Source organism: Lolium perenne, chromosome 2, assembly GCF_019359855.2.
Source record: "Lolium perenne isolate Kyuss_39 chromosome 2, Kyuss_2.0, whole genome shotgun sequence".
NCBI lineage: Eukaryota > Viridiplantae > Streptophyta > Magnoliopsida > Poales > Poaceae > Lolium > Lolium perenne.
The window spans coordinates 256,982,566-256,994,467 of record NC_067245.2 but is presented as its reverse complement, the minus strand read 5'-3'; the positions used below and the strand labels follow the sequence as shown (position 1 = coordinate 256,994,467).

Below are 11,902 nucleotides of genomic sequence, written 5' to 3'. Positions count from 1 at the left end.
TGTGCTAATCCAAGGCATCAATCAAGCTGCAATGGAAACTGCAGATATCCCATTTTGTCCATATTTTTTAATACATTAGCAATACATGCTGTTCAATGTGCTAATCCAAGGCATCAAGCAAGCTGTTATTTTCCTTTTTTTCCCCTTCTTATTATGCATCATATGGATGAAATTTGCAGGCCAGAAACGTAAATAATGTGTTCATGTCAGCCCAGTAGGTACTTGCTATTGCCTGTGCGTATGTATTCTGTAGCTGTTGGTGTTTAAGCTTCTGTCATAAGCTGTGGTCTCATATTTCAGCATCTAGGCAAGAAAGAATACTGCTACTTGCAATGAAAACTGTCCATATTTTCTAAGAGCATCTCCAATGGCTCCTCTAAACGGACGTGTATGTCAAATATACACGATGGAGGGCAGAAAAACGTCTCCAGCGGAACGTGTATACGGGCGTGCAAATTATCCACGTCCATCCACGAGGCTACTCGTCGTGGAAATAAACACGACCAAGCCACGGTCGTGGAGACGCAAGAAACGAAGGCTGCTCTCTCCCGCCCCCGTCCGGAGCCGAGCGGAAGAAGACGCCCCAAGCTCACCGGCGGCCAATCCCCTCCAGTAAGCTCTCTCCTACCCTCCTTTTTTTTCCATGCCCGCCTGTAGAGAAGAGGCGCCGGCCGTCGGGCGGTCGCCGCACCGCTCGCCAGATCTGGCAGCGGCGGCGCGAGCCATGGAGAGGAAGGGCCGGTAGAGAGGGGCTGCGGCCGCCGGCCTGGGGAGGTTGGACGAGCTCCTGCCGCGGGCCTGTGCGGTGGCGGCGGCGGCCTGGGGCGCGATGGAGGAGGGCGATGGGGGCGACGGCCTGGGGCGCGACGGAAGAGGGAGATGGCGCGGGGATAGGGGAGGAGGGAGATGGGCGCGGCGGCCTGGGGAGGAGGGGCTCGAGGCCGTGGGGGTGAACGCCAGGCTCGAGGGAGGAGGAAGATGGGCGCTCGAGGGAAGGAGGAAGATGCGGACGGAGCTGCTCGGGCCGGGTCGTTCGATTTGGGGTTGGGTGGGATGATGCGTTTGTATGCATTGTGCTCAGATAGATATAGAGTTGGTACCAGGCCCATATGATTTTGCTCATATAGAGTTGGTACCAGAATACAGGTTGCTACCAAATTTCTGATGATTTTGTCTCGTAGAGTTGGTAAAATTGGTACTGCGTTGTGGTCTGAAATACAGATTGCTACCAAATTTCTATGCATTGTGTTCAGATATTTGTTGTTTCCTATGTGATTGTATGTAGATGGATGGTGATGAAGGCTTCTTGGAGATCAAAAATATAGCCGTTGAAAATATAACCATTCGAAATATAGCCGTTGGAATATAGCCGTTTGAAATTATAGCCATTGGAATATACACGTCCTGATTTACACGTCATGATACACGTTCCACTGAAAAACTTTTCAAGGATACGTCATGGAGAGACGTATCTGTTTCATAGAAGAAGGGCCAGAAGGCCAAGGTACAACGCACTTCTGGCACAACCGCCCGAGAGTGCAACCCACACTACCCAAGAAAGGCAGCACACAGCCGCTAGACAACTACTCGCGACATCTCCACTTTCCTACGTCTACGAGACAACCTCTGAACAACCCAGCCAGACGCCACAACTCAGCCTCATCAGGGATCCGGTCAACCACCGCGCTGAAAGATGGGGTGGCGCCGTCGAAGACGACATCGTTCCGGTGGCGCCAGAGGCACCAGCAGATCAGGGTGACCGCTGTCCAGAGATCTCTATCCTTGCCCGGGCCACCACGCTTCGATTGGAGCCAAGGGACGAAGCAGGTGTCAGCGTGCGGCATCCAATGAAGCTTACCCCACCATCTCAAGCACGTTGCCCAGACCTGCCTAGACAGGACGCATCCAAGCAGAAGGTGGTCGAGCGTCTCCGCCTCCTGATCGCAGAACGGACATGATGCCGGGTGCGGGAGACCACGCCTGCTCAACCTATCCGCAGTCCAGCACCTGTTCTTGGCCGCCAGCCACAGGAAAACTCTGCAGTTTGGCGGAGCCCTGGACCGCCAGATCTGGACCGCCCCAGCCATCTCCTCTCTAGCCCCAAACGTCGCCCGATAACAAGATCTCGCGGAATAACAATGATCCTGTTCCCATCTCCATCTGAAAGCATCCTCCACACCCTCAACGAGGGCGATGCCCGCCAAGCGGTCTGCCAGCTGGAAAAGCTCACCAACGGCCAAGGCGCACAGGTCTGGGGGAACATCGTCTAGCCAGCTTCCAGCCAAGCCCTCACGAACCCGTCTATGCCTGTGGGCGCTCCTCGGTACCGCCTGGAACAAATTAGGCGCCAACTCGCAGATTCGCCCATCCGGAAGCCAATTATCTGTCCAAAAGAAGGTGTTCGCTCCGTCCCCCAGCACGGAATAGGTTGCCCCTTCAAAGAGCTGCCTCGCCATCTTGGGTACCTGGATGTTAAGCTCCTTCCACGGCTTGGAGTCCTCTGTCCGCTGCAGCCACAGCCATCTGGTCCTCAATGCGAGGTTCATCATCCTGATATTTGGGATCCCAAGACCACCCCATTCCTTAGGTGTGCAAACTTTGTCCCATGCCACTGAACAATGACCACCCTTGACTTCCTTTCTTCCCTTCCATAGGAAACCTCTTATGATTTTCTCAATTGCTACGATAGTCTTGGCTGGAAGATCAAGCGACATCATAGCGAAGACGGGTATCGTGGAGAGCGTCGCGCGTACCAACTCCAGCCGCCCCCCTTTATCGAGAAGAGAGGCCTTCCAACCAGGTAGCTTGTTCGCCACACTGTCCACGAGGTATTGCAACTGGGCTGCAGTCGGCTTTCTCAGGGTGAGTGGTAAGCCGAGGTACCGCAAGGGAAAGTCCACTACAGGGCATCGAAGCTCCTGCTCCACAACAGCCATGTCGGCGTCACTACAGCGGATAAGATTCGCCGAGCATTTCTCCAAGTTGACACATAAGCCAGAGGCGGCCCCAAAGTCCTCCAAGATCCCGGAGAAGACTCTAAAATCACGCACGGTAGGGCGCAGGAAGGTGACCACATCATCCGCGTACACTGATGTACGCAGCCTCAGTCCTGTCCGCCACTGAAAAACTGAGAGGTGTAAAATTTAACAAGGTGTATATGGACGTGTATATGAACATATACACGTCCAAATATACACGTTCCACTAGAGATGCTCTAATACATTAGCAGTACATGATAGTTTGGAACATTTTGCGCTGCCGGTCGTCTTGTGATGACAGTAGAATAAGCAGAGGGGTAATTTGGTACTACTAGAAATGTTCTGCATTCTCCAGTGGCCTGACAGGATGACGCCACTTGCTATATCTTGCAGGTGAGCAGTGCGTTGTCGCACGCCTCGGCCACCGTCTGGAAGATCCGCACTTTGAACTTGCCCAGATCAGTGGCGGACGCAGGATCAGTGGCCAGAGGCAGGATGTGGTGCCAACTCAGATACGACAGTTTCAAAATTTTCCCCTATCTGGCTTTTGCCTTAGTGTCCCTCTTTGCAAACTATGGTTATATGTGCATAGCTAGGATCTTCCGCGATTCCTTTCGTAGGCTAACTTATCCCTTCAAATTTTGTGGTAGTGGAAGAAAAGGGGGGACACCAAAGCATACCTCCTTCTTCTTCCTCCCGCATCCCGTCCAGGTCCGAGCACCACCCACATCAGCAGATCAACTAATGATCCATTTGTGGTGCCAAATCAGCTAATGACCCATGTTTGGGCCTTTTTATACCAATTTCGTCAAAGTTTCAAATTTTCTTTGACCACTAGGTATATCAAGTAGTTCTCCACAACGGTAATGTTGTTACTTTTTTAAAATTTCAGGAGTCATAAATGAAGTGATTCCGAGTTATTTGCAAGTGTAGTGTAGGAGGTAGTCTGCCATGGCGAGGCGTGGATGTGCGTGAAAGCCGTCCCCAACTTCGGTCATGGCGGACGATGGTGGCACATGTTCGTCGCTACCTTGTTGAAGGCATCGTTCCTACAACATGTGTTTCTTCTCGCATGGCTGCTCCGAGGGAAACCCCAGACCTAGGTCTCCCAGATCGGACAATGGCGGCACACAACGGCGTTCTCCCTGCTGGGGAGCATCGTTTTTGGAGTAGACAATGGCTGAAGGTGGTGCTAAGGTGGGGTGTGCATATGTCGCGTCCACGTTGGCAAGTCTCGGCGGCATGGTGTAGTGATGATGCATTGTGATGGACTTGCACGGGGTGGTGGCGCCGCCAGGCGCTGTGGTGGCGTCGATGGCAGTCTTGGCAAGGTCAACGTGATGATGTGTGTTGGTAGCCTGGTATGGTCACGACATGAGGCCCCAACACGGTCACCCCCTTTATTAAGTTTGTAGGTGTTGCAACATTTGTCGTTAGTGAGGTGGCTTTAGTTTAATCTTTCCGTTGAATAATTTTAAAAAATAAAAGTTGTATGCATCATTTTGATGCAGACGCTGGAAGTAGACCTCCGTAGAAGAGGTAAGAAAACCACCGCTAACGGAGACATTACACCACTGGAGCTCATGCAAACAACCAAACAAGCAGCAGGCTGCATCTATGTTGCGATGCGATGCAGGCGATCAAACGCGATGCACAAGGGTTGCATTGCCCTAGGGAGCGAAGAAAAAGGCATTGTGGGCAACCAATCAAGCATATGCAGTTTGAAGTGCGTGTCGGTGTGGCATGGACGCGTTGCGACGTGCCATTGCTTCTCCATAATTCAATGCCCTGTTAAAACCCCGAAACTGTCGGTGGAACATTTCCACTCTGTAGATAGGCAGGCCCGCATGATGATCAGGATGAGATTTGCAGTAGTTTCCTCTTTCGGCACTGTAGGTCTTCAAATGGCGTCTACTATGTGGAGGAAGACGAAAGAGCTTCTCTAGAGTACCTTTCAGTTGACGCCGGAAACTCCGAATTACCCTTTCCTCGCACCCGACGGCTCGTCCGCCGCCTGCCGAAACTGAGCACTGCAACCGTGCTCAGCTGCCAAGTTCTCGGTCTCCTCGCGAGTGGCATTGTTTGATGCATCAACCGTGCATGTGTCCTGTGTTTTTGCTACTGTGCTTATCTTGCAGTTGAATCGAAACAAGCACTCTAACTGCACCCTGCAGAAGATATCTTCAGTTATCAGGGCAGATGGCCGTAATCAACCAAACCTGTGTATGAGCTTGTACCATTTAGCCTGACCGCGCAGTGAAGCAATCTTTGACTCCAAACAGTCAAACACCAAACAAAGCTCATGATGGTAACATGTGCTGCTCTCACGGAAGTCCGGGCTGCCTCCAAAATCAAAATGAGCTTCAGTTTACGCTACATGTCGCTGTCATCCTCTGATTTGCATTAAGCCTGCACAAAGCAAACACCTGGCGACAACATCACACTCTCACACTCGAGTGAACACCCTTTTACTACCAGCCATTGAGGGTAACAGGTGAGAAAAGGCAGCGAGAGCGAGTGAACGTCTGAACCTCTTTCTTTGGTGTCTCGGGCACGAGACGGGAGAACAAAATGATCTCTCGGCGCCTTTACAAAAAGATCCACTCGAGCACTTGGCAACCGGCCATTCACATGGCAACAAACCACGCACTAAACAAATCATCCGGGATCTATCACGCTTTTGTTAAGCCAAAGTGGTGGAAAAGTCGGATCAGATTCCTGAAATCTGGAGGTCCAGATTTGAGATTTGCGCCACAAGACGACATCTGCTCCGACTCTCAATGGACTGAAGAAAATGCATTAGAATCTCAGGACCCGAGGACGCGTTGTTCCCTCGGCTCCTCTTAACCTGCGATGATGATACTGATAGTAGTACAATATATGCAGACATACCACAAATTATTCTCTTAATTATAATTATTGATATAAGGTTATACAGTTGTATGGAGAAGTTGGCATCCAATACACCCTTGATTCCTTACCGAAAATGCCTCAAAAAAATCCTAACCGAAAACGAATGAAATCAATAAAGTATTTCCCGAAAAGGGCAAGAAATAACAGCTGTACACAACCTATGGCTGCATGCCTGCATCTGATAGAAGATCTCGTCGCATCTCAGCACCCAAACTCTCCCCAAAACCTTGGCATCCATCGCCGACACATGGGACCAGCGTTCAATGCCCGATAGAGCCACTCCACCAAAGCGATAATAAATCTGTCCCCGTGGGCCCGCGCCGGGCCTGTCGTCCTCCGAGGCCACGAAGGCCGGCGTGCGCGTGTCACACCACCGACACGGACCCCAGCCGCGACGGCGACGCCGCAACCAAGCTGACGAGTCATCCGAACTGAGACTACTGAAGCGATGCGGCCGTCAGTCAGTCAGTCAGGCGACTGCGGCGAGGAGGTCGTCGCGCGCGCCTTGGCGGCGGAGCAGGTCGTAGGGCGCCCAGAGCGCGTCGAGCGGGCAGGGGCGACCAGCGTCGAGCCGCAACCAGGGTTTCCCCTTGCCGCTCCAGTGCAGGAGGCTGACGGGGCCCGGGTGGAGCTCCCGGCACTGGCCGGCCACGTTGTCGCCGCCGAGGCCGTGCTGGTTCCACCGGTGCTGCACGGCCCTGACGTCGCCCGCGAAGACGAGGAGGAACGGCGGGAGCGAGCCCAGCTCGTAGATCCGGGCCTCCTGCTTCTGCACGTCCATCCAGTACTCGAGCTTGGCCGTGTAGTCGCCGGCCCGCCACCGGTCGAGGTCGATGACCATGACGCCCGTGTTGAAGTAGCAGGGCGCGCGGGAGCGGTTGGCGAAGACGGCGGGGTAGGCGGGGTGGCGCCAGAAGGCGTCGGTGAAGTAGGAGGTGAAGTTGGCGTTGCAGTACTCGGGGGCGGCGAGCGCGAAGCGGGGGCCGAGGTCGGTGGCCCAGAGGAGGGCCACGTCGTCGACGACGAGGAGGTCGGAGTCGAGGTAGAGGACGCGGGGGACGGAGCGGGGCAGGATGTCGGCGAGGTAGATGCGCGCGTAGTTGAGGGGCTGGTCGAGCGCGCGGCGGACGGAGGAGGAGATCCTGCCGCGGACCAGGCGCGCGTCGAAGCGGTGGATCGCGGCCGGGAGCGTGGGGAAGGCGGCGGCGAGGGCCGCGCGGAGGCGGGCGAGGCGGCGCGGCGGGGAGGCCGAGGAGGCGACGAAGTGGAAGGCGATGGATTCTGGGCAGGCGGCGTGGCGGAGCACGGAGAGGACGCCTGCCAGGGAGCCGCGCAGGTAGGTGCCGTCCAGGGTCATGGCGATGTGGATCGTGGGGGTGCCTGCGCACCCCGCGCCGTTGCGGAACGCCGGGGCCTCCCGGAACTCCGGCAGCTCCGCGGCGGCGGCGGCGGATAGGGCTGTGGCGAGGAGGAGGAGGAGCGCGGCGGCGGCGGCGGCGAGGAGGCGCATTGCGGAGTGGGGATAGTCAGATTGGAGTGTGTAGTTTCTATAATTATTCGCCTCCCATGGGAGGGAGAGGGAATCGGGGGAATGGAATATGGACGGGCACCGTCGGCACGGAGATGGGGGATGATGGATGACGCAGAGTTATGAGGCGGAGACGGCGGACAGGCTGGAAAGAGGGCGACGTGTGAGGTTTCCGCGTGGATTTACTTCTCGTTGGGATTTTTTCAGTTTTTTCCGGACGTTGGGCTGCTGCCTGCTCGGTTAATTTGTTTCGACTTGGACGGAGAAGACGAGACTGCCGGCAGAAGAGACGGCCTCTCTCTTTGCGTGCGCTCTTTTTACGTGCTAGCGGGTAGCCGGTTAGGCCCAGAGGCCCGGCCGTTTAGATTGAGCAGGACGGTGGGCTACGGCCTACAGCCACATGACCCACGCAAAGGCCTTCCTTGTCACTTTAGTGCAATGGATTACCCAATACTTTTAAAATGATCAGTGTATATAAACTCGTATATGCATGTATACACGTTAGTGTTCTTCTGTACATGTTAAAACAGCAAAGATCGAAAAAATCGGGCTGTCCAGAGGTCTCCTGAGTAGATCCTTTCCATCCTGGGCCAATTTGATCTTTTTTTTTCGATAAAGGATGCTTTATTACTTTTGTGTAAGCAATTACATCCAGCCTCTGCATAACCAGGATGCACACAGCCGTTATTGAGTCTCAAGTCCAAAAAAAGATGTTAAACTAAAAATCTAGGCGAAATACATATCGGAACGATGAATCATATAACGCCTAAGGTGTGGATGGTGCTTTAATCCGTAGACTATGCTGCCACCCATGTAGGGAAAAAGTATCCCCTCGCCGTAGCCTCCAATCGTGTACAGACCTCCGTAAATAGGTCTCAGTTCTCCATACGCTGAAGAGGTAACCACGAACGAAGAATCCCTGTACATCTGTAGATGACCTGCAACAAAGAGGAGTTAATGTCATTAAATATCTTGTCATTTCTACTCAGCCAAAGCGCCCAGATAACTGCCAGCGCCTCCACCCTAAGAAGCAACTTAAACCTTGAATCTATACCATGAAGCCAGTTACCGAAGACTGCCAATTTGATCTATCACCGGGCATTTCCCCTTATGTTGGGCCCTCGATCCACCTCAGCTCATGTATCGACACGAGCAGAGGCATCGAAGCATCCAATGCAAACCGCTACTACTCTTCATTTCGTGTTCCTTGAGGCATCACCGAATCGCCGGTCGATCTCATCGACTCAGCAATGTCTTCTACGGCTCTTGAGGCTTAGTGGCATAGTGGCAAAGCGTCGACGTCTGGGCGAACGCCTGAGGAGGGGGCGACAATTGGCCGCACGAGCGGAGGCTGAGTAGATGAGGTCGATCGGGAATTTGGTGAGGCCTCATGGAAGATGAACTGACCCAGAGTAGCGGTTTGCGTCAAGTGCTTCGATGCCTCTCGTCGTTTCGATACATGAGCTGAGGTGAATCGATTAACCAAACTAAAGGGGAAGTGTTCGGTGATAGCTCAAACCATTGGCGAAGCTATGTGCAAGTCAGAGGGGGCCACCGCCCTCCCCCCCCAAGACTTTGTATTATTTGTAAAGGAAAAAAAATTAGGAACCTAAATGAGAAGAAAATAGAGTCATTTGCCCCCTCCCAACTTTGCATACTCTCTGTTTTGGTCCCCAAAATTTTGGGCTAGCTTCGCCAGTGGCTCAAATTCTGGGCTAGAATCGGTAGGTCCTCGGACAACCCGATTTTTTTAATTTTACTGATTTAACACGTAGAGAAGAGCACTAACATGTATATACATGCATATAGAAGTTTATATGCTGAATTTTGCGGAAAATATTGGGTATTCATTGCATATCTATGAATAGTTCTAGCTCCACCGATGACTCGAGAATATGTGTAAGCGGTGTCGGAGGGATGAACCCCGGTAGGTCAAGACTATGGCCAAGATAAGATACTTGTAAACCGGATTAAAAGATAATTCGGATTATGAGAGTTCGGGTTAAGAGGACACTAGTTGACACGATCCGGTATACCGGGAGGGGTATGCTGGACTAAGGGAACCGACGATATCTAAGCTAGAGATGCTCCTAGGAAACCAAAGTCTGGAAGGGTAAAAAGACAAGAGTCCGCCTTACTCCGGCCAAATCCACTTGGATCCGGCATAGCCTCAACGGCGATATGTCGACACCCTAGTTGAAGATTCCCTCGGGAGCCAAAGGACACGGAGAAGGTAAGCAGTTCAGCTTTAAACGAAGCTCTGAAGCCAAATCAGCTTGATGACGAGCAAAGCTACCGTAGGCCGACCAAGGGGAATCACCAGACAAGGGCCGCAGAAGGGAACATCACGCCTGAGCCAAAAAAACTTTATAAAGTAAGTTTAGCTAGGCATAGATTCATCTAGGGTTCCTTCCCTTGTAAGCCACCTCTCCCCTATATAAGGGGAGGGGCATGGGCGGACACATAGGGTGGGCCGGGTGGGCCGCGGCCCACCCCAAAATCTGAGATTTTTTTACTACCCCGCGTTTTCCTGGGCGATAGTTGTCACCGCCCGTCTGGCCGTCTCCCAGGACCAAGGTCGCCGAGACGCAGCCTCCTTCGATCCCTGGCATTCGCCCCGCCTCCCAGGTCGCCTCCTCGCTGGCTTTGTCCTTCCTCAGTTCCTCTGCTGCTCTAGACCTCCATCGGCCCACCCGACCATCCCCACCGGCCTCTCAGGTTGCCTCCTCGCTAGAGATCTGACGGATGGGCGGACGGCCCCTTGCCGCTCCGTCTCAGCCGGTGACCGCCTCGCCGGTCGCCGCACCTTTTTCGCTCAGTATCTGCCGCCGGTCGCCGCCTAGCGCCATTTGTCCGGCGGTGGCAGCCTGGCCCTGGCAGCAGGCCAGCAGCTTAGTTACCTTGGTATCTATCACACTATCACCATATCACGTATGTGGTTCTCTGCTTGCCGAAAAAAAAGTCATAACTGCGTGCAACTGACTCAGTGGAGGGGCATTAGATTCAATTGATAGTTCTGTTATGTGTAGATTGTAGTGGAAAATTAAGTATAAAAATCGACACTTCACTCCTGTTTAGTTTTACAAGTACCCATGGTTCAAATATAGTATTATAAAGGATGCCGCTTTTTTTTCCTTTGTATGTTATTTGTTCAAGGCGAGGTCTGCAAACTATTATCATGGGTTCGGGGTGATGACTTTGCTAAAGATGGTTATCAAAATTTATTGGCTGGGTAATTCCTTTGTTAAAGATGGCTCCAATATATGTATTGAACTTTAATGTTAATAATCTATTGGCTATATATATTACTTACTTTGCAAACTTTTATCATACTTGGCAGAGTGTAATTATTTTTAAGGTGTGCCCACCCTCAATTTTTTTCCTACGTCCGCAACTGGGGAGGGGCATTCCCCTTGTGTGAGAGAGAAAGAGCGCAATTGGCTAGTTTACGCCGTACAACTCGATCTTCTTCTTCCTCGTGTTCTTCAATCTATGGCCATAGGCTAAGTTCAAACCTTATAGCTCCCTGTTGAGAATCAAACACATAGAGTATGTTGGACTAGATCATCTTGTTCGTGTGCTCCTCTCCTTAATCCTCCCCTCCTCCGGTCCCCTGCTCGGTACACATCGGCCCCATCTTAAACCTACCCATGGCATCTGTTGTATCACCACGACAACAAGCGGCAATTCATTATTTAAATAAAGGGATGGGAAGTCTCGTTAAAAAGCAGCATTTTTTGTGGATCACACGTGAAGTGTCAAATTGGCAAATACCAAACGATTTGTTACAAAGTGAATGCACTCGCACTCGTCGGAAATTACCACTCTTCTTCCAATAAACTAAATCCAAAGCGAACTTTACGAGAACCAACCTGAGGTTGGATGGTTAGGAGGGTGGTTACCCCTAGCCCACCAGAGTTCAAACCCCAGGTTTGACATCTGTGTGTCTCATAAAGGCGGAATATTCATTCAGTGAGAGGCGACGTTCCCGTCGACAGCGAGGCGCGTGTGGTGACTTCATCAATTTCAAGATCCAATCTACCGGCTCAGTCTTCCGGAGGTGCTCATAGGGGTAGAGTGTGCGTGTATGCGTTCATAGGGATGAGTGTATGCGCGTGTATGTGAGCGCCTGCGTTTGTACTGTGTTTCTAAAAAAAAGCGAACTTTACTGGCAGGTGTGCTCCCTTCCATAGTTCCATTACATGGCTTTTTCGGCCAGCAACATTTTCTTTAGGCTTTAGCCCCACCAGATTGGGCACTGCGTCCCTTTTGCTAGGACATTTACTTTGTTGTTGGTGTGTCTCTATTCTACGTGCCCTGAAGGCCTCAAACACACTAATCATCGCTCTTGTGTGCATTTCCTTCTTTTACAATATGCTTCTGGTTGACCTTCATTATTAACCTTCACAAATTTATGAGTGCATGTATAATAGTTTTATCTTATCAATGCCACATAGGACAAGTGTTGAGTTGAAGGAGAGAA

General features: G+C 52.0%; 1 protein-coding gene and 1 long non-coding RNA gene across 2 annotated transcripts; one reads left to right on the top strand and one right to left on the bottom strand.

The window, feature by feature from the left end:
* The first annotated feature begins 296 nt into the window (after nt 1-296).
* On the top strand, nt 297-3,777 carry LOC127335711 (uncharacterized). The gene is made up of 2 exons (XR_011752556.1): nt 297-612; nt 3,372-3,777. It is a non-coding gene; the product is annotated as an uncharacterized lncRNA (long non-coding RNA).
* A 2,090-nt stretch (nt 3,778-5,867) lies between these two features.
* LOC127335710 (probable galacturonosyltransferase-like 3) lies at nt 5,868-7,529 on the bottom strand. Its single transcript, XM_051362432.2, has one exon. It carries the CDS (start codon nt 7,399-7,401, stop codon nt 6,361-6,363), a length of 1,041 nt encoding a protein of 346 aa, XP_051218392.1. The 5' UTR covers nt 7,402-7,529; the 3' UTR covers nt 5,868-6,360.
* Nucleotides 7,530-11,902: the final 4,373 nt, after the last annotated feature.

Excerpts from the sequence above, each read along its gene's own strand:
- LOC127335710 (XM_051362432.2), bottom strand. The coding sequence starts at position 7,401 with ATGCGCCTCCTCGCCGCCGCCGCCGCCGCGCTCCTCCTCCTCCTCGCC.